Source organism: Pocillopora damicornis, chromosome 6, assembly GCF_964200805.1.
Source record: "Pocillopora damicornis chromosome 6, jaPocDami1.2, whole genome shotgun sequence".
NCBI classification, from domain to species: domain Eukaryota; kingdom Metazoa; phylum Cnidaria; class Anthozoa; order Scleractinia; family Pocilloporidae; genus Pocillopora; species Pocillopora damicornis.
In genome coordinates, this window is record NC_142675.1 from 1,414,772 (window position 1) to 1,437,144 (window position 22,373).

The 22,373-nt window shown below is 37.6% G+C and overlaps 3 protein-coding genes across 3 annotated transcripts; 1 reads left to right on the plus strand and 2 right to left on the minus strand.

Moving 5' to 3' along the window:
- The first annotated feature begins 15 nt into the window (after positions 1 to 15).
- Positions 16 to 11,475, plus strand: LOC113666210 (vesicular glutamate transporter 2). Its single transcript, XM_027181971.2, has 11 exons — positions 16 to 237; positions 2,371 to 2,661; positions 3,240 to 3,276; positions 3,453 to 3,652; positions 3,897 to 3,984; positions 4,385 to 4,471; positions 5,070 to 5,200; positions 5,975 to 6,124; positions 6,615 to 6,747; positions 7,761 to 7,999; positions 8,931 to 11,475. Exons 2-11 carry the CDS (start codon positions 2,386 to 2,388, stop codon positions 9,114 to 9,116), a joined length of 1,527 nt encoding a protein of 508 aa, XP_027037772.2. The 5' UTR covers positions 16 to 237; positions 2,371 to 2,385; the 3' UTR covers positions 9,117 to 11,475.
- Positions 10,827 to 15,610, minus strand: LOC113666206 (NADPH-dependent quinone oxidoreductase VAT1). The gene is made up of 4 exons (XM_027181967.2): positions 14,434 to 15,610; positions 13,779 to 13,937; positions 13,022 to 13,137; positions 10,827 to 12,186 (listed from the first exon to the last, which is right to left on the minus strand). The coding sequence occupies exons 1-4, from the start codon at positions 15,023 to 15,025 to the stop codon at positions 11,962 to 11,964; spliced, it is 1,092 nt and encodes a 363-aa protein (XP_027037768.2). The 5' UTR covers positions 15,026 to 15,610; the 3' UTR covers positions 10,827 to 11,961.
- On the minus strand, positions 15,610 to 18,706 carry LOC149043361 (NADPH-dependent quinone oxidoreductase VAT1-like). The gene is made up of 4 exons (XM_089209523.1): positions 18,056 to 18,706; positions 17,432 to 17,590; positions 16,673 to 16,788; positions 15,610 to 16,002 (listed from the first exon to the last, which is right to left on the minus strand). The coding sequence occupies exons 1-4, from the start codon at positions 18,645 to 18,647 to the stop codon at positions 15,778 to 15,780; spliced, it is 1,092 nt and encodes a 363-aa protein (XP_089065649.1). The 5' UTR covers positions 18,648 to 18,706; the 3' UTR covers positions 15,610 to 15,777.
- Between the last annotated feature and the right edge of the window lie 3,667 nt (positions 18,707 to 22,373).

A 22,373-nucleotide genomic window follows, 5' to 3' on the forward strand; every position in this document is an offset into this window, starting at 1 on the left:
GAGGATGTGCTCAGTGGGGAACTGGTAATGAAATTCGGTCTCCGCCAATCAATCAATCCAATCTCGCACATTTATGCAAGAAACGATAATTACTTGTCTGCCATTCGCCGTCCTTCCCAATGAAGTTCATCTTCTGTGAAAAGATATACGGTTACGGAAGAAAAATTTTGTTCAAGAGACGAGAATTTCTGATAGATACTGTTTCTTGATTTGACTGCTTATCAGGATCAAATACAGGTACTGTCCGACAGAATTGTGCGGCTTTTTAAATATTACTTTTGATTTGTATTCTTTAACGAACAATTTTGCCTTGGTTGTGGTCCTTTTTGTATTTATTCGTTTTGTCTTGGTAAGATATCACATTTTTTTTTTATCTGGATCGATGTAATGGTTCGCTATTCAAGTTGCTTAGTTCGTTCAAAATGGAAAAAAAATTTACGATCTTTGTTCTTCGACTGATCTCCTACGTAACAGCTGATTTCGCTCTATGCCCTACTGTATGTACTTTTTATATTTTCTGTGTCTTCGTAAACAAGAAATATATATTTAAAATGAGTTGAGCTTGGCCAGAGCACTAACGCTATTAAGACCGGAAGAAGCATTTCCATCTCAATATCTGTGCAGACATTTCGCTTCAAGCAATTATTTTGTTTTTGAAAAAGCGCATACAATCCGGAAAATTAGTTAAAATGTAAATTGTCTGCTCTCTTGCGAAACAAGTGTACTGCGGTAGTTGGTTTTTTCATATAATCTGGATGGTCTTGTAACCTATATTCTTAGAATTTGAATGTTGAGCGAAGTTGTTGCATTGTTTTTCAACAGTTGTAATATTTTTTGGGATTTTCTGAGACGATTTTCAATTACTTTCCCCTTGGCTATGCAAATGATAGTTTGAGAGAAATACATTATGTCTGCTGATGATCAAATCTCGTGTTCAAATTTATATGCCAGTGGATGGTTTTAATTTAATTTCTGTGCCTGGCAACCAGTCTCCAGATCTTACATGTCTGTATGTCTCTGCGTGTATTGCAGATCTAAGAACCTTTTTCCTGGGAATAAAACTTGGGTAATTTGAATATACCTCTGTCTCGTCTTGAGACTTTGAGAGACCAAGCATTGTTAACCCTTGACACCCTTACATTAATATGCATAATCTCCATACTTTTCTCTTTACATTTACTACGGTGCTAACAAGGGAAATAAGGTTAACAATTGAGAGAGTCTTAAGTTAGTGATCACTTCCTTTATTCTCCTAACCTTGATGTGTGATTCAGGGGTGATATTGTAAAGAGATATTAGATGTTGATCACTCTTAGGGGTCAAAAGGTTAACTGCTGATTTTCAGGAGAAAGATGCCTTTTTGAAAGGTATTATTATACTTAGTCTTGGACTCATCAGAGACATAAATTGCATATACTACTCACTAGTAATTGCTTAATTGTTTAAATGCTCAAGGAACCAAAATTTACTTGCCTAGTGCATCATCAAGTGTCTTTTGTTAATTGGGTTTTCCAAGTACTAAGGACTTTGTTAAGAAAAAAAGAAGTCAAGAAATCAGCTCACAAAGACAAGAACTTTAAACAAAAAAATTAGCAAAAGTCACCATTATAGCCAAGGGTCTCTCCTTTGTCATGTATTGATTTAAGTTGTTTTTACTCTCTTTATTACATAGAGGGTGAAATAACTAAATGCTGATTGGCTGAGACAGAGGACATTTTTCCTTAATTTTGGTTATTGTCTTAGGCAATTACCAAAATTAACAAAACATTAAAAACAGGCTTAACTTTGCCTAAAAAATCTTTGTTATAATTTCATCTATGGCAAATATTTATAGTAGGGCTGGTTTATTGCATTGGTGTTGTTGTACAAAAATAAAACTTAATTGAGCTGATTTGCCCTTTTTTCAGTTCATTGATGTAAACAGATCTCTGAAATAGCTTCCTAAAAAAGTGAATGACTGCATGTATTTTGGACCTTTGTCATAAAATTTTTTTTACCCTTGATGATATAAACAAGTAATTGCTTGTTTCTGCGTGGAATTAAGGATTAGCATCACTTGTGCTTTTAGAACTTGCAGTTGCTTAAGTTGCCATTGTCAAAGCACTACTCAGGACTGGCAATTTCTACAACATCTGAAAACATACATGATATAAATCCTAATATTTTTACTCAGCACCATGCGGTTACCTATACAAATTTGTCAAAAATCACAGTGCCATTCAAAGGTGTAATAGAGTACATTTTTCTGCCATGTGAGAGACTTCAAAGTGGTTGGTAAGTAAGGGTTGGTATGAGGTCAGAGATTTTTTCATTCTGTAATCTTAAGAGTTGGTTAGTCTATAATTACTAACAATTGTATCATTATTACAGCAACAAAAGGTTGTCATGAATTCACCAGCTAGCACAAGCGAGGAAAAAATGGCCCTTAAAGACAGAACAACTTATGATGATCAACTCTTCACCTCAGAAGAAAGAGAAAATTCTGGTCAAAATTCAGAGACTAAATGTAACTGTTCACCATTCTCAAAGCGTTACATTATATCTGTACTGGCTCTCCTTGGATTTGCAAATGTCTATGCCTTGCGAGTCAACTTAAGTGTGGCTCTGGTTGCCATGGTGACAAAGACTTCAACTTTAAATGAAGAAGGCAAAACAGTAAAGGTACAGATGAAATTCAGTTTTATTACAAACAGAGCTGGTATCCCGAAAATGAACAACATATTTCCCCAAAGTCTTTTGGCCAAAACTTTCAGGCACAAAAGTCCACCAAGATGTCTCTCCAGCAAAAGCTGGTTTCTGTCACAGAAAGTGACAAGGAGCATTGTTAGCCCTCTTGAGTGGGATAAGTCTCTAAGTCTATCATAGGCATTCCCCACTCCACCCCCCCTCCCCTGCAGTTTTTCAGGCTTCCCTTATCAAGGGGCATGAATATAATCCAAATTCTATTGCACCACATGCTAAATGAATCTGGTTCATTTATGTGCCTATCATCTTCAATAAACTATTGAAAAATTACACAGCACAGTATTTTTTTCAGGAAAAGCCACTTGTGTAATGCATTATTATTATATGTATTGTGTTTTATTACAACTTTGAGAATAAATCAGTTGAAAACATATTCATTAAATGCATTACAAATTCACAGTTAACATTCAATTTAAAAAAATTTCGGACTGAAGTTAATTACTGCACAAAGTAACTGTTATTTTTATTGTTAAACTTTTTTTTCCTTTTCACAGGAACCAGCAGAATTTAGTTGGAGCTCAGGAACTCAAGGTAAAAATAAGATTTTAACTCTTCAATCCCCATGAGTGAGTTGACTGTAGTACATAAACCAAAGGTTGTGAAACATCTTCTTGTGATTTTTTTTTCTTTGCAAAATGTTATATTTTCAAGTGCTGATTTTAAGCCCTTTTTTGGGTTGTCTTTTTTTTTTTTTTTTTTTTCGATAGGAATTGTGCTGAGTTCATTCTTTTATGGCTACATAATTACCCAGCTCCCTGGTGGAGTTTTAGCTCTTAAATGTGGTGGTAAAAACTTATTTGGTGTTGGAATCCTATCCACTGCTGTCTTGACTCTGCTCACTCCAGTAGCAGCCAGGGCAAGTGTTGGGCTGTTGGTAGTGTTAAGGGTTCTGATTGGACTGTGTGAGGTTTGTGAATCATTAGACAATAGTTCTTTACTATAATAATTTCTAATAATTACTAATAATTACTAATAATTTTTAATAATTACTAATAATTTCTAATAATTTCTAATAATTACTAATAATTTCTAATAATTACTAATAATTACTAATAATTAGTACTAGTAATTAAGGCATTGCCATGTGCAACAATTTTTAGTATATTGGCTCTGTGTTATGGAGAATGTTGAATCTTCTTCTCTCATAACAGGGTGTTGTATTTCCTGCAAATCATGCTGTCTGGACAAAGTGGGCTCCACCACTGGAGAGAAGCAAACTTGCCACAATAGCTGTATCAGGTTTGTGATTTGTGAACCAGACCAAGTAAAAATTTGAAGAAACAGTTAATAGTAATTTTAATTATTACTATTAATGTTTATTATTATTGTTACTATTATAAAGCAAACATGTTTTACTTTTTTAAAATCCTACTGCTTGAAGGGTTCAAGAGTAACAAGGAGAAGCCCTTGTGATGCGACAAATGCTGATTTTGATGTTTAGGCAACAGAAGGGGCAATTTGCTTGTGAAATCTTTTAGATTTTATCAGCTTTTAAACAATTTTTAAGTGTAGTTTTAATTGTAGTTTTAACATGGATTTGATTTCTAGCTATAGATTATTTTATATGATTAAAATTTTTTATGATTATAATGGTTAGTATTACTATCACTATTGAATAATTTTTATTGTTGCAATACAGGAGCTCACATTGGCACAGTTGTTGCAATGCCTTTATCAGGTGTTTTAGCTCAACACCTTGGCTGGACTTCAGTGTTCTATGTTTTTGGTAAGTTTTCTTTTATTCTGGTGTATAGTCAAGCATTTCAAGTGCATTGTAGCTTTGTTAGAATGGTCTTTATTTTGCCATACTTTAATCTGTGAACAAGGGAAACAAAACAAATTAAAATCTGTGTTACACAAAATAAAAATCTCTGCGGTAGTCTTTGCAAAGTCTCCACTAGGTTCATGACAAAATCAGTGCATTGGTGAAAGAAGAATTGCACCATTTAGCCACAACATACAAATCAGTAATTTGAAATATTACCTGGTGTCATAGCTGTGCTTTTTATAAGGTGTTGTCAGCAGAGAACATACTATTAGTTAATGAGCTGTTTGAATGACATGACCTGACAATTATTCCCTGGCCAGACATACACATGCAAAATGTTACATGATGAAGACTTTCTGCAGCATGTTTGTAAATAACAAGGTTTTTGGTGGGGTTCATGTTGAGTATTTGCTAGGTTGCATATTATATGCAATCCACACTTGTGGTGAACTGATCACTTCATCCTTCTGGCTGGTGAAAGGACAGGAATAGTTATGAAAAAGTCATCAAAAATACATTAATAATCATTAATTATTCATTATCAATTACTCCACAGGCTGTATGGGTATTTTGTGGGCCATTGTCTGGTTTTTAGTTGTGAAGAATTCACCAGCAGAAGATCCAAATATTTCAGAGGAAGAGAGATTATACATTGAAACTTCACTTGCTAATGATGATCAGAAGAAGGTATTAGTTGAAGACAAATGTTTTGTATAAAAAACACTCCAAAAAATTTTTCTCCTCAGAGGAAACATACCATGGTAATCACTCAAACAAATTCTTTACAAAAGGTTCTTTTAAATTTGTCTCAAATGTGAGTCAACAAGAAAAGTCAGAACTGCCAAAAAGATCCACATAACCTTCAGACATTAAGGGACTTTGTTGTTGGATGTTCCACCTGACTGAAGAATGGTAAACTTGTAAGTAAACTAGGCCACCAACTTTTAACACCCCAACATCAGTATGTAGATTCTCCTTACTGTTCTCTACACATTTCCTAAGGTGCTGAAAGGAGAATTTGTTCAACAAACAAGAGCTTCTTCAGTTGCATTGGTGATCATTTCCTTTATTCTCATGACCTTAGTGTGTGATTCAGGGGAGATATTGTAAGGAGAAATTAGATTCTAATTTCTCCTTACTGGGTTTAGATCCTTTTGTAACTGAGGATCCTTGCTCTGCAGGAATCAACAATGTTAACCAAAAATAAAAAACAAAAAAATTGAACTGCACTGACTGAAGAAAAAGTTAGGTTACAGTGATTTTAATTTGAAGGGAAATTCTGATTTCTCAAGGTGAGTCTGTGCAATAATTTCCTCCAGAGACTTGGAAATCGGCATCCTGCACTTCCCTTTTACTAATAGGTAATTGGATTTGGCATGGGTATTTTATGAGTCATACTTATCTAGCTCTCATGGGAGTTAAGTTTAATGCATGTTTATCCCTCTGGCTATCTTTTAACAGGACGTGAAAGTTCCTTGGAAGGCCATATTTACCTCCTTGCCTGTTTGGGCGATAGTTGTGGCTCATTTCAGCGAGAATTGGGGATTCTACACTCTATTGACAGAGCTGCCCAGTTTTCTCAAACACAGACTTGACTTTGACCTTAGCAGGGTAAGTGCTCTGTGGGTTTAGGGGATGTGAGGTACCCATCATTGATCCCAAATAAAAAATGGAAGGATTAACAGACAATGATTATAAACAAATGAATTATTGAAGGGAAGTAAAAGTGAAAGGATGAAAGGAAGGATAGATTATCAATACAAGGAAAAAGTACAAAGAACCAGGAATAATAAGTTGTCATCAAAAAATCAATCAAACAAAGCTACCAAAGACTAAACATTGTACAGTAGTGTGTTGGCCAACATGTTGGTAGTGTGTCAGCCGACACATTGGTAGTGTGTTGGCTGATGTGTTGGTAGTGTGTCGGTGGTGTGTCAGTAGTGTGTCAACCAATGCGTCAGTGGGATCGGATTCTTTACCTTTACCCAGATGGTAGATATGAGCACATTGTGACATAAGCAAACTGTTGCTGACACACATCTATTGAAATAATGGGTATAAATTTCACATAATAGCATTTTTTTTATACACTTTTTTACAGGCAGGATTTGTGTCTGCTCTGCCCTACCTTGTCATGGCAATAACAATTCAAACAGGTGGACAGATCGCAGATTGCCTAAGAAGAAAAAAAATGTTAAGTACAACAGTGGTACGGAAACTGTTTAATTCATTTGGTAAGTTAGCATCAGTAACCTTATTCTCAGTTTGAATCCTTAGTCCCTGTCTGTTATGCATGAAAACCAACAGGGAATACAAGCTGAGTATAACCACAAGAAAACTCCCATTCTCTAGGTCAAAATATTAAACAAGTACTGGTACCCCTCTCAGATAAGTGCCTCCCCCCTTCTCCCTCGCTTTCTCGAATAGTAGGGATACAAGGAAGACTTGTTTCCATTGTCACTTTCTTTATAACTTTTTTAAGCTTCAACTACGGCGGGATCAGTACAGGTTTAACTAAATAGTTTCTCAGTAAGTGTTGTAAATATTAGGTTTCCTGTGCACTAGGCCCAGTCTTTACCGAGGTTTTGTCATTGGACACTTGGTCAAACCTTGGCACACTTGTGTTTTCATTGCTTGTTATTTACGTCTTTATTTTTTTCGGATGAGGATTGTTTAACTAGACTCACATTGAAGGAATAGAACATTATGGAATCATTCCGTGTATTGTAGCAAGGACAAGGACACTTGCTTGTTTGTAAGGATTTCTCATATGGTGTTGTATTGAAACAGTGTGCTGAGTGTAGTTGATCAGATTGAATAAAACGAAGAATTGACACTGAATTGACAGCTGTTACAAGTGTCTTGCTCTGACACGCACCCTTAACTTTCTAGCTGAAATTTGAAGCAAGCAGTACCTGGGTGCCTTTCAAGGATGTACAACATATAGAATTGAGGTGTTAATTGTGTACATTTTGAATTGAGAGTCCATTTCCCTTTCCAAATAACCCTTTGACCTCTAAGAGTGATGAGCACCTAATTTCTCCTTACAAGATCACCCCTGAATCACACATTAAGGTCATGAGAATAAAGGATATGATCACCAACTGATGAAGCTCTTGATTGTTAAACAAATCCTCTTAGTAAGTATACAAAGTAATGTAAAGAAAAGAGCATGCAGAGTATACAGTACATACTGTAGATACTGGTCGTAGTATCTAAAGTTTTGAATTAATTTCTTCTTGTTTAGGTTTTGTTTGTCAAGGTATCTGTATCATCATTGCTGGTTACACTACCAACTGGTTGGTCGCTGTGATTTGCTTAACACTTGCTGTAGGCGGAGGAGGATTCGCATTTAGTGGCTTCTATGTCAATCACTTAGACATTGCTCCACCTTTTGCTGGTATTTTGATTGGCATCACCAACACAGTGGCCACGCTGCCAGGAATCATTAGCCCTTTGTTGACTGGAACCATTGTGCAGCATCAGGTATGCTGGCTTTGCTTTATGATACCAGTGTAGAAACCAAAAAGAGATTGAAGGTGAAACGAAAGTACTGGACCTAGTTGTTGGAGGAGTGGATAATGCTATCTGCTGGATAAATGTCTATCTTGTGGATAGGGCATTATGTTTTCTTAACACTTATCACCTGAATGGCAATTTATCTCTTGAATAGCATTATCTGCCCTTTTTACAACTGGTTGCTTGAGTTTATGTTGGGAGGTCTCTACTGTGCATTGCTTTCAACTGCGTTTATGCAAATGACTGCAGAGGTGGCGGTGGAGTGCTTTAAGTGTGAGAGGGACTCATTGTGTATAATAAGAAAAGTAGAATCAATATCAGTATTTGGGCAACTGCCCACCTACCCCTCCCCTAACTCAACAACAGTCAATTGACAATAAGCTAAGGTTACTGTTGGGTTAGGGGAGGGGTAGGTGGGCAGTTGCCCAGATACTGATATTGATCCAAAAAATACATACCCATTTTTTAATTAAGGTTCACTTCTCGAACTCAAAAAGAGCTGTTCAATTGAAAAAAGTCCTGCCAAATATGATTGTACTAAGCATGATTCTGATGTAGCAATTTTGAAAAGATAACAAGATGGAATATTTTGCCAAACTGGGGTGAGGGGCTGAGTGCCTCCCCAAACTTCAAGTTTTCACTTATGGACTGATCAGTGGAATTAATATCGAGGATGTTTTCCTTAAAATAATCTCATAGTTCAACTTAATTAAAATGCTGTTGATTAACAATTGAGCGTGATCTATGAAACCTTAAGAAATGGTATATATACAAGGACTGTGCTCCAAAATTCGAAAAGCCAAGATTTAGATCTTCAATGTGTTCTTGTGCTTCTTTAACAGTCAATTTTACACTGTAGTAATATGTGTGTGTATAAATATATTCTTTTTTGTTATAGTCACAAGCATCAGAGTGGAGGATAGTGTTCTATCTTGGGGGACTTATCTACTTCATTGGTGCCATATTTTACTGCATCTTTTCTTCTGGTGACAAACAAATTTGGGCAGGTGGATACACTGAACTGACTCAAATAGATAATGACGATGACGATAATGAGGAACAAATGGAGTCTATAGATAGTTAATTTTTAAGTAATGACAAGGTTGGAGTTGTAATCAGCAACAAACGGCAGTATGCAATCAAGTCAAAATCAAACTGACAGAAATAGAAGCAAAATAGTGCTACCACTTTTGACTCTTTTGGTTATGTTCTGGACAAAATAGATTGCTGGAGTTGCAAGTACTTAAAGCCCAAGAACACACATTGTCATTGGTTGATTTCCCCTCTGATGTTAGATACTCAAACCAGCAAGTTTTTACCAGATCATAAACCAAGACTTCAAAAGTGGAATTAGAAAAATTTTTCAGGTTTTGTCAGCTCTGTTTTCAACTCTGATGTTTGATTTTCGCTTGGTTGTAAGGGCTCTCATGGCATTTCAGTGACTATGTTGCTTGTTAGAACCAGCCTCTGAGTAGTGGTAGAATTTTGGAAATAAGTACGACCTTAAGTTTGCTTTTAGATGGATGTGAAGTGTTATTTATAGCATACACGAACAGCAAAATCTACCTGTGCTTTTGTGCACTTTCCTGTTGTCCTTGAAAAGATTCAGTAGAACAAATAAGAACCAAGGTCACTTTGCTAACATGCTAACTTACCTAAGGAGGCAAGTTAGCTAAGGAGGTACCAGTTATCAATTCAAGCTGTCAACAAATTGGTTGTTAACCATGAGAGGTAGGGGAAGTGACCCTGAACCAAATAGAAGTATTTCCTTGTCATAACTTATGTGAAAAGTTAACAGGTTTTTGGACAAAAGCAGTAGGGGGCAGACAGTGAAAGTTTGGTTCTTAACCTCTTTCAATTTGTGGAAATGTGCTTCAAGTCCCTCTGTAAAAAAACCTTTTGATTTTTAATCTACATGCAACAAATTCTTATAAACACACCAAACTTGAGCTAAATTTGTTTTCATGGCCTGTGAAGCCAACATGTTCAGAAAATTATAAAGATCCTTTCTTGGATTGGATGTCTAACTGTTACAGTAAACCAAGGTTATTATTTATCTATTTATTGACTTATATTATTGAAGCAAAATGGATAGAATTTTATTTTTATGCAGTTGTTATTAACTGTATATATCAAGACATTTAGGAACCAAGAGGATTGCGCGAGAATTGAAAAGTGGTCTTTATAGTCCATCCTATTTAGTGAAGTATTTTTGAGTAATGAAAACAAGTCTATTATTTTGACGCATCATATATCTAATTTAAAATACACAGTACATCATGAGAAATATATTGAGAAGGTCTTAACCTTTTCATTTCTCATTAGTAATTCTCCCAACTAACAGCCATACAATTCTTATGATATGAATTCTGAGAATTTGTGATTGGATCAACTAATAATCCCCCAATTGATATTTCCATTCTCATCACTTGTGTACTTAATATTGTAATTATATTTTTTAGGAGAAATTCCATCTTGGTCACTCATGGGATTAAAAGGATTCATTTGGTAATTAAAAGTAGGCCTAAAAAATTTAAATGCAAACCAGAAACATTTAATTATTTTAAACAAAGGTAATTCATCATGTTGTAGACTTGCAGCATACAATTACATCCACAGTAGTTCCATTCATACCTTGCATTTCACAGTAGTTGTAGTTTAACTCAGTAGTTACTAGAAATAATCAGTGTACAGTGTGCTTTTAATGACCACAGGGGCTAGAAAAACGGGGCAGCTGTACTAAAGAGTGCAATAATATCATATGATTATACAGTCTCATACTTTGTTCATCTAATTTGTTTGGTAAGCTTATTATTTATTTTTTTTTTACTCAAACTCTCTTTTATACAGTATTTATTTCATTTTTATCACTTAAAAGTGCCCACCCTCAAATAGGCACCTGCCTTATCGGTATGAAAAGTTTAAAAGATGGCACCCAAAATAAAAAAAGAAAACTTAAAAAATATGAAAATTCTCTTTATCTTTAATTGACATGGAAAGTAACATTATCCTCCATGTTAAAATCAATAATATAAATGGAAGTAATGGTGTACAAAATAAATATAAAATGCAGTGGGATTTGCAGTCAATTCCACTTTACATATATATGCAACCCTAGAATTGACAGGGAATTGTAAGTTAAACCGTAATGGCGGGGTGCTTGGAAGAAATCCTTCTTAAGTGGCTTCTTACAGGGTGCTTTACATTCTTCTCTCAAAGTTTCTTTTAATTCTTTGTGAAAAACAAGAAGCATTACGTTGAGTTTACATCAAAAGTCATAAGGGACAACATCCCTTCTATTGTCACAAATAAATCATGAGTGTAAACAAGAATATTTTATTTTTCTCTCCTTGAGTTATAAGTTATGTAAAGATCTACCATCCATATCACTATGTACTTATCTTCTAACAGGAGACATTAAAAAAACAAACAGCAACAATTCAGAATTGACTGATTGAATGTTTGATTACTGATAATCTTCATAAGAGATAACACTGTCTGCAAATCTTCATGACAGTTACATAGTGAAGTCTTGCATAAACGTAACTAACAAACCTCTCATTCCAAACAAGAGCTTAAAATTGAAAAGTAAGACATTTCAAAGAACAAAGACACAATAAATTTATACATCCATCTCACTAAGTATCCCCCTAATTTAGTGACCTGAAATGTTTCATCTGGATTGGTGTTTTTTTCAACCTTAAAAATGTTCCCCCTTCACACCCAGGAGTGGGCATCATTATCATTAACAACTAAATATTAACAAGGACTAGAGTCACAATCTTATTCAGTCATCTTCACTGACAAATAAGTTAGCCCTGGATCATCTGTTCCATCTTACTGTGGAAATTGTGTTCCCTTACAATTGCTTACAATTTTTAATTTGAGAAGAGTCTATTGTCAGGAGCTCCTCAGTTCTGTTTTTCTTATCATTCATCCATGGTGAGTACAAGCTTACCAATGGTTTTCCCTGACTCCAAATCACTATGTGCTTTGGCCACTTGCTTCAGAGGATATGGAGTCACTTTGCTGACTTTAAGGGTGCCTTGTTTTACCCAGTATAGAAGTTGTGCCATACTTTCTTCCAAAATATCTCGTCGATCAAAGAGAAAGCTCAGATTGAATGCCATGATACTTTTATTTTCTGAAGTCATCTAATGAGATTAGAGAATGTGCAATTGGTTAGGAAGTGAATGAGTATATCAATCAGCAATTTTCAGTCAGTTAGTAGGTCAGCCAGGCCACCAAGCAGTCAGCCAGTTGTTGGCCAGCCTGTCAATCAGTCTGCTAACTGCCAGGCAAATATTCAGTGGGTTGTCAGTCAGTCATTCAATTCAACCACTCAGCCAGCCTGGCAATCAATCAGTCAGTAAAGTGTCAGACAGTCTGTCAGTTGTTGGCCACTCTGTCAATCAGTCTACCAATCCACCAGCCAAATATATAGTGGGTTGTTGGTGAGTCAGTCAGTCAATCCAGCCACTCAGCAAGCCTGTCAAACAATCAGTCAGTAAAGTGTCAGACAGTCTGTCAGTTGTCAGTCAGTGTCCATCAGTCAGTAAATCAGCCAGTCAGTTTCAGTCTTTCAGTCAGTAAGTCAGCTGGTCTGTCAGTCTTTTAATCAGTCAGTCAAGTGTCTGTCTGTCAGTCACTATAACAGTCAGTAAGTCCATAAGTCAGTTGGTCACTCAGTCAGTCTGTAAGTCAGTGATTCAGTTAATCTGTGGGTTAGTCAGTCTGTCTATCAGTCAGTCAGTTAGCTGTTAGCTGGTCTGTCAGTCTTTCTATCAGTCAGTCAAGTGTCTATCTGTCAGTCAGTCAGTCTGGCAGTCAATCAGCTTGTCAGTCAGTCCAAACATCAATCAATTGGCCTCTCTTGACATTTTTAGTCTCATCCTAATAGTCTGTAACTCCACAGAGTCCCTTGAAATTGCAGTAATATTTTCAATAATAAATTGAAATGAGAGTGTTAGAACAGTGCATGAATTTTACCTTCAAAGGATCAAATTTAGGAGTGTACCAGAGGTTGATTCCTATTTTTATCCACTGCCATAAACTGATGTACCCAGCTCCAGTATCACTAGACTTGGGGAGCATTGTATGAAAACCTGTAAAGGCATAAATGCTAAGTTAGCAATGAAGTGGAGTGGTTCATCTGAACAGAGCTCATCCCACTTTCCACAGCAAGAAGTGACAAAAAGTATTGACACCCCTGTGGATAGGGCACCAGTCCATCACAAGTTTCATGCCCCAAAATTTTTCCAGGTTTGTCCAAAATCTTGACAGTACCCACTAATATTCCTATATGAAAAGAAGCACAGTGCAATTTAAGGGGTCTTGCCTGAGGCCATAGCATACCATATTTACTTGCTTAACAATTACCCCTGAATAAGCATCCCCCTCCAATAAGGGCTGTGTTGGGGATGAAAAAAGTTAAAAAGCACAGCTTATGAATAATGGTGCAGCAGCCCCAGTTCAGCACTTATTTGAAGAATTCTTTCACAAGCTGCAATAAAAATGTTAATAAACTCTGTCCTCAGATTAATGTAGTGGTCCATTAAAGTGCAACACTTAGTCAAAGAGTTCTTTCACAAGCTTCTATGCCCTATATGCAATTGGGAATCTTGAGGGTACTGGATTAAATGTAAATCCTTTTGAATTCACAAAGTTAGATGTAAGAGAAGTGTACCCTCTCACAATGAGATTGAAGTTGTGTGAAGACACCACTCAACTGAGTGAAGGCACATACCATAAACAACTAATTTTCCACCAGGTGCCAAGTGATTGTAGCTCTCCTGTAAAGTCTCCACTCCATTAGCATCAAAGACAACTTGGAAACCTTTGGGAACATAGTACTTGGATGCTTCCCATATGTTTTCTTTAGATTTGTCAATCACATGATCACAACCTAACCATAACAAAAAGACACTGAGTATACAAGTTTCCTACAATTTCATAGAAGACTTTCAAGCCCTAGAAAATGTCACCGCAAAATTCCAGGACTGTCCTGGTTTTCCAAGACTGTCCTGGTTTTCCATGACCCATACAAACCCTATGCAAGGCTCTGAGGAGTAAGGCACCTGCCACTAATTATTGCCAGGGGTCAGAGGATTTTAGTGAGGATCACATGGATTTCAGGTGGAACAGAAGTGGGATTCATTGTTGTCAACAGGAGAACTATGGAAGAATAAAGAAAATTGACTGCCAGTAAGAGAGGATCATAAGATTGTTACAGAGCCATATAGGGAGATCAGTTAAATATTCTTGTTGCATAGCCAAAATCCTCTGTCTCCCTCCCCAACCAGGGGATAAAAAAAGTGATGTTCCCTAAGTTTCAAACTCTATAGTTGATTTCTTGCAGAAAAGTGCTGAAGTATGTTACTTCAGCAGTGGAGTTAACTAACCTAATTCTTTGGCCATGTTCACTTTATGATTTCCGCCCACTACGCCCACCACGTGACAACCACGGATCTTTGCGAGTTGAACCAGCATACTTCCCACCCCTCCAGCGGCAGAGTGAATGAGTATCCAGCTTTCACCCCTGGGTCTTGCAAATTCAAATAACCCATACCAAGCTGTCAAAGCCACAGTCAGGAAACCAGCTGCTTCGTTCTTGTCAAGATTTTCTGGCATTGGAAATATTTGATGCTCAGGTACTCTGACCCGCTTGGAGTAGGCTCCAAATAGCGACACTCCGAATACTTTTTGGCCGGTTTTAAACTTCGTCACATTTTTGCCTTTGCTTTCGATTTCTCCGCTAAATTCAAATCCAGGAGTGATCGGCCATCCAACAAATTTCTTAGCTGACTCGTATACGCCCCAGCGAATGCAAACATCGGCGTAGTTCACACCGCTTGCATAAGTCTTCACAACAACAAGATCGTCTTCTGTGATGTTATCATTCATTCTGATGTTAGCACCTTCGGTAAATTCACCTTCTGAAAGCTCCTTGTATTCGAGCTTATCATATCCACCTGCAGAAGGGATGGAAATCATGCTTAAAGACGCTGGAAAAAAATACAGTGAAAGGAGCGAATTTTCTTGAAGCTAGAATATTCCAACTTATGATCAGAGTTCAAGGATGTATTGGTCAAATTCAGTCAGGCGTTACTTGTATTTGCCTCAAGCCTCTCTCTCTCATTTCCGCCAGTCTGAAGTCTAGACCGCGGCTCAACCACGACAATTAACGAAACAAAACTGCAATATTGCGTGGGAATAAACAGAACAAGGCTTCAGTATGACACTAGAAATATTATCTTAATGCGCAAAGTGTGAGCCTTTTGTAGTCGTCTACTGAGCCACACCAAAAGCGAGAGGATCGAAGATGGCGTGACACGACCCTCCTGTGAAACACAACAAGTTCTAACATGGCTATCGAAAGCCCTTTTTAATGCCGATTACGGGAACCTAAATTGTGTTGAAGCCGCAAAAGCATAGCCTTCGAAAAAAATGCTGCACGCTAAAATAAAAATTCCCGAAAAACCCCTACCAAAAATTACGCAATACCGCTTCACCGCAAATCCCTCGCCACAACCAAGAGTGACAAATCATTATCATAAACAAACAAACGCAGGCCTCTGTGCTGGTGTCACAATTTTATTCAGTCATCTTGACTGACAAATAAGTTAGCCATGGATCATCTGTTCCATCTTACTGTGAAAATTGTGTTCCCTTACAATTGCTTACAATTTTTATTTTGACAAGAGTTAATACTGTCAGGAGCTCCTCATGCAGTTCTGTTTTTCTTGTCATTCATCCATGGTGAGTACAAGCTTGCCCATAGTTTTCCCTGACTCCAAATCACTATGTGCTTTGGCCACTTGTTTCAGAGGATATGGAGTCACTTTGCTGACTTTAAGGGTGCCTTGTTTTACCCAGTATAACAGTTGCGTCATGCTCTCTTCCAAAATGTCTCGTCGATCAAAGAGAAAGCTCAGATTGAATGCCATGATACTTTTATTTTCATCAGTCATCTAATGAGATCAGAGAATATGCAATCGGTCAGGAAGTGAATGAGCGTGCCAACCAGTAAGTCAGTCAGATAGTTCTCAGTCAGTTGGTAAGTCAGATAGGCTACCAAGCAGTCAGTTGTTGGCTAGTCTGTTAAGCAGTCTGCCAATATACCAGCCAAACATTCAGTGGGTTGTCAGTCAGTCAGTCAGTCAAATCAGTCAGTCATCCAGTTGTCAGTAACTGAGTCAATCAGCCAGCTAGTCTGTCAATCAGTAAGCCGGACAAGTGTCAGATAGTCTGTCGATTGTCAGTGTTTCAGTCTGCCTGTCAGTCAGTCAATGAACAAGTCAGTTGCAGTATTTCAGTCAGTCAGACAGTCAGTCAGTAAGTTGGTCAGTTAATCTGTGAGTCAGTAAGTCTCTATCAGTCAGTCAGTTAGCTGTTAGCTGGTTGTCAGTCTTTCAATCAGTCACTTAAGTGTCTGTCTGTCAGTCAGTCCATCAGTCAGTCCTTCACTCAGTTAGTCATTCGATCAGCCAGTCAGGCAGTCCAAACATCAACCAATTCACCTCTCTCTTCATTTTTAGTCTCATCCTAATAGTCTGTAACTCTATAGAGTCCCTTGAAATTGCAGTAATCTCTTCAATAATAAATTGAAATGAGAGTGTTAGAACAGACCATGAATTGTACCTGCACAGGATCGAATTTAGGAGTGTACCAGAGGCTGACTGCTATTTTTATCCACTGCCATAAACTGATATTCCCAGAACTAGTATCACTGGATCTGGGAAGCATTGTATGAAAACCTGTAAAGGCATAAACACAAAGTCAGCTATGAAGTGAAGTGGTTCATCTAAACAGAGCTTAACCTACTTTCCATGGCAAGAAGTGACAAAAATTATTGCTCCCTTCCCCCCTCCCTAGATAGGGTGCTAGTCCATCACAAGATTCACGCCCCAATATTTTTTCAAGTTTGTCTAACATCTTGACAATACCCACTAATACTCTTGGATGGAAGAGGTACTAGGAAATTTAAGGGGTCTCACCCAAGACCATAACATATCATATTTACTTGCATAAGCATTATCCCTGAGTAAGTATCTCCCTTAAATAAGGGCCGTTTTTGGGACAAAAAAGTTAATAAGCACAGCTTTAAGTATATTAGTGGAGCAGTCCCAGAGCAGTACTTATTTGAAGAATTCTTTCCCAAGCTGTAATAAAAACATACATGAACTCTGCACCCAGATAAACGCAGTGGTCTATTTAAGCATAGCACTTAGTCAAAGAGTTCTTTAACAAGCTGCTATGCCTTATGTGCAATTGAATATCTTGAAGGTACTACATGCAAATCCTTATGAATGCATTGACCTAGATGCAAGAGAAGTACACCCTCTCACAATGAGATTGATGTTCTGCGAAGACACCACTTAACCGAGTAAAGGCACATACCATAAACAACTAATTTTCCACCAGGTGCCAAGTGGTTATAGCTCTCCTGTAAAGTCTCCACTCCATTGGCATCAAAGACAACTTGGAACCCTTTGGGAACATAGACCTTGGATGCTTCCCATATGTTTTCTTTAGATTTGTCTATCACATGATCACAACCTATCCATAATGAAAAAGACACTGATTATACAAGTTTCAAACACTTTCATAAAAGACTTTCCATTCGTGGAGAATGTCACAATAAAAATTCCAGGGCTCTTTTGGTTTTCCAGGACCTATACAAACCCAAGGCTCTAAGGAACAAGGCACCCATCACCTATAATTACCAGGGGTCAGAGGATTTTGGGGAGAATCGCTTGGTTTTCAGGGGGATTTTATGTTGTCAACTGGATGGCTAAAAGTGAGTTATAAAAAATTGCCTGCCAATGAGGGGAAATCATAAGAATATTACAGAGCCATATAAGGGGATCAGTTAAATTTTCTTGTTGCATAACCAAAATCCTCTGCCTCCCTCCCCATCCAGGGGATAAAAAAAAGTGATGTTCCTTAAGTTTCAAACTCTATAATTCATTTCATGCAAAAAAGTGCTAAAGTATGTTATTTCAGCAGTGGATTTTAACTTACCTAATTCTTTGGCCATGTTCACCTTATGACTTCCCCCAACTACGCCCACCACGTGACAACCATGGATCTTTGCGAGTTGAACCAGCATACTACCCACCCCTCCAGCGGCAGAGTGAACGAGTAACCAGCTTCCACCCCTGGGTCTTGAAAGTTCAAATAACCCATACCAGGCTGTCAAAGCCACGGTAATGAAGCCAGCCGCTTCGTTCATGTCGAGATTTTCCGGCAGTGGAAATATCTGATGCTCAGGTACTCTGACCCGCTTGGAGTAGGCTCCAAATTGCGACACTCCGAATACTTTTTGACCAATTTCAAACTTCGTCACATTTTTGCCTTTGCTTTCGACTTCTCCGCTAAATTCAAATCCAGGAGTAATCGGCCATCCAACAAATCTCTTAGCTGACTCGTATACGCCCCAGCGAATGCAAACATCGGCGTAGTTCACACCGCTTGCATAAGTCTTCACAACAACGAGATCGTCTTCTGTGAAGTCTTCGCTCGTTTTGATGTTAGCACCTTCGGTAAATTCACCTTCTGAAAGCTCCTTGTATTCGAGCTTATCATATCCACCTGCAGAAGGGATGGAAATCATGGTTAAAGACGCTGGAAAAAATACAGTGAAATGAACTAACTATGTTGAAGTTAGAGTATTACAACCTGTGATCAAAGTTCCAGGATTGGTCAAATTCAGTCAGGCATTACTTGTATTTTCCCCAAGCCTCTCTCGTTAACTTCGACCAGCTGTCCGACCAGCTTGAAAAGCAGAGAGCATGCGCAAGAGAGGTCCGAAGCTGCAAAACCTCAAACAATTAAAGTAACAAAACTGCAAAATAACGTGGAAATAAATCAAAATAAAGATTCACTTTGCCATTAGAAATATTACCTTTATGCGCAAGATGTGAGCCTTTTGTAGTCGAGTACTGAGAAACTCTGAAAGCGAAGGGATCCACATAGCGTGATGTTAGGTGTCATTGTTGCAAATAGAAGCTTCTAGAAATTTCCAGACTGCTGAGTCATGCTGACTTGGGTACCATAGAACTTTCCGAACATGTTATCAAGTCACGCGCTTATTATGTCATCAAGTCACGCGCTTATCATGTCATCAAGTCACGCGCTTATCATGTCATCAAGTCACGCGCTTATTATGTCATCAAGTCACGCGCTTACTACTAAAATAGTTCTTATATAAACTTCTGGAATGTTACAGAACACTTTGAGAATATTCATAAAGACTCACTTATGCAATAGTAGAAGTAGTTGTTGTTGTCGGAGCGACGACTGTTTTTAAAGCTATCCGAGAGAGAGTTACTGCGGAAGATTGTTCACTTCAAGGAACTTTGGAGACAGCAGTGAGATTGTGGTAATGGTGAGCTTGGATATAGACTGTGGTGGGCTTAATTAAGTTTATTAACGATAAGTATTTTACTGCTTTTAGGAGTCGTTCATTGTTAAGAACATTACTCGCTGTTTAATAAAGTAGTTGAATTTGTGGGATTGTAGTGTTTTTCTGTCGGTTAGATCATACCGTAACAGTGACATGTTAAAATCGACAGGTCCCTAACATGACCATTACCGAAAACCCTTTTTTTATGCCGATTACGGGAAACCTAAATTGCGTTGAAACCGCAAAAGCATAGCCTTTGAAAAGCAATACCGCAGGCTAGAATAAATATTCCGACAAACCGCGCCAAAAATTACACTCCATCGCAACCCTCACCGCCCCTGGCCGCTCCAGGTATAAGAGGCGCAATGAGCCAAAATGACACCGAAACGGCAGAATTATGACGGAGCTGTCTATAATCGGTCGAAAGCGTCTTAAATTCTGTGGCATTATATATTAACAAAATGATTTTAATGGTTCTAAAAGTAGCGTGGAAGTATCTTAAGAGACAGATACAGCTTGGCAAGATAACAAGTTTTTCATTTCGTGACCAAACAAAAAGCCATCAAATGGACGCCCGTATAATGCTAATAATTACCATATGAAACATAATCATCATCATCCATAATTGTGTAGAGAAAGATGGATTAAGCTCATTTGAATGATAATGCTTCCGAAATTCCAGCTTCAAAACCTAGCGATCCTTGATCGATTGAAAGTATGGGCAAACATTGAACCAGCACTTTAGGCCTCTATAAATTATGTTAGAAAAGGAAGCATACCGTGGTACTGGCATTACTCAAATTTTTTTCCAAATTATGTACAAAACTATGCTCTTTTTTTGAAAACAACGCGACTTTTTTTAAGTATGCTTTGTACAAAACTATGCTCTTTTTTTGAAAACAACGCGACTTTTTTTAAGTATGCTTTTAAAGAAAACAAAAAACAAAATATTCTCCAGCTGTATATGTATTATTAATGCAGCATGATATCTTCTTTACCTTGAATTACTCACTTGCTCTGATAAACACAATTTACTAGTGCCATTTTACTGTGAATCTAGGATCAACGAAAGCCCAGTCCTCTAAACGACGAACACGAACGATGAGAGTAACCTTCTTCCCCCAAGACACTGGAAAAGTGAAAATAGACTGAATCATAGCTTGAACTTGAAAAAAAAAATCAATCATAGAAAGAAATTATGCCAAAAATTACACTAGCCAGTCTATAAGGGTCTACAACATACTTCCTATTCACCGTTCCTCGTCAGCGGCGGAGAGGAAGAGCGTTTAGCTTTAACCACTGCGCAGGGTCTCGCAAGTTCAAATAGCCCATAATAAGCTGTCAAAGCCACAGAAGAAGAAGAAGACGAAAAGGAAGAAGAAGAAGAAGGAGAAACGAAGAATAATCAGCGATTCAATAAATTAAAGTTCACAGGGCAACCTAATGGACAATCAGACATTGTTTGATGCTACTCTGGTTTAAAGATTTACAATTCATAGACCCAAAGTTTCGACACCCCTGTCTAGTGCCTTCATCAGGAGTGATCTAAACGCTGCAACAAGAGGCCCTTTTATAATTAGTGGTGACAATTTTAGACTTATCCCACCCAGTTGTATGGTTAGTTAGGCATGTGTGCTCCGATAAAGCTGAGTTTTCTTTTTTGCAAAAGAAAACCGCTTGTTGATGCTCTTTCAAACGTGTATCAAACTGACGTTTGGTCTGTTTAATGTACTCCATGTCACAGTCATTGCAAGGAATAGAATAAATGACGTCGGTTCGTTGTTCTTTCATAACAGGATCCTCAGTTAGGTTTGGCAAAAATATGCCCCAAAGTCAATGATTCATCAGATATGAATTTTAATGAGCTCTGCATCAGGATCGATAATAAAAAGTTTGCTTATAAGCAAAAAATCTGTGACATTTTCAAAGAATAAATAAGGTACTTTTTGCAAGAAAAAAATTATTATTGAGTCACCATCCTCGAAGGAATTGACAACAGTTACAAAATGTCCATTTTCTAACGGTAATGCTAGGTTTTTTAAACAAGTGTCCGGTTTTGGTAACAAAAGTCCATTTTCGCACAAAAATTTCAATTTTTGGTATACCAATTCCCATTAACAGACGAAAGTATCCAATAATAAGCACTAGTAACCATTCTCCGTTTAAGGACACCAGTGTCTTATTTTGGAAAAGAATGTCAATTTCATACTGGTAGTCTCCTTCAAGCGATGAGTACGCGTCACCTATAAACTGTCGTGCCCAGCCGTGACTGGATGGAATTCCACGGGTAGGATCGGTGCATCTTCAGATCAGGTTCCCTTTGCAGTCCGCCGCTGCACGCCTCCTCTGCTGTTGTGTTTCTTAATCGATTCCTCTGTCCTTGTTGATGTTATTAAGCTGAGGTCTTATTTGCATCTTTGAACCAGCGTGTGTAGATATGGGCATAACGATTTCAAACTTTACTAAATTAATGGCGGGAGGAGTCCTGTACTGTGAGCTGAGTCTGGGTCCTCTCGAGTCGGATATCCCTGTCATGCTCTTGGATTCTCTCTTGAAAAGGTCTGCCAGTCTAAAAATGTCTATGAAGGACTACATATGACATACATCTGACCTACATAGGACATACATATGACACACTACATACTCTATGAAGGACTACATATCGGCCTCGATCAATCCCCAGTTCCTCCCAGGCTCTCTCACTCAGTTAGCAAGAAGTTATTATCATAACAGGGAAAGCTATGAATTACTAATTTCATGTCAGGGAGCTTATTCAAAACATCGGATTTTCAAATTATATTCTTATTTGCTTCGTTCAAAAGAACATTATCGTTACTATAACCTTCTCAAAATGATATATTTTTTCAATTTTTTTTTTGGTAATTTTATTGTGGCATTATGCCCTACGTTATGGCTGGTTAAACACTACATCAA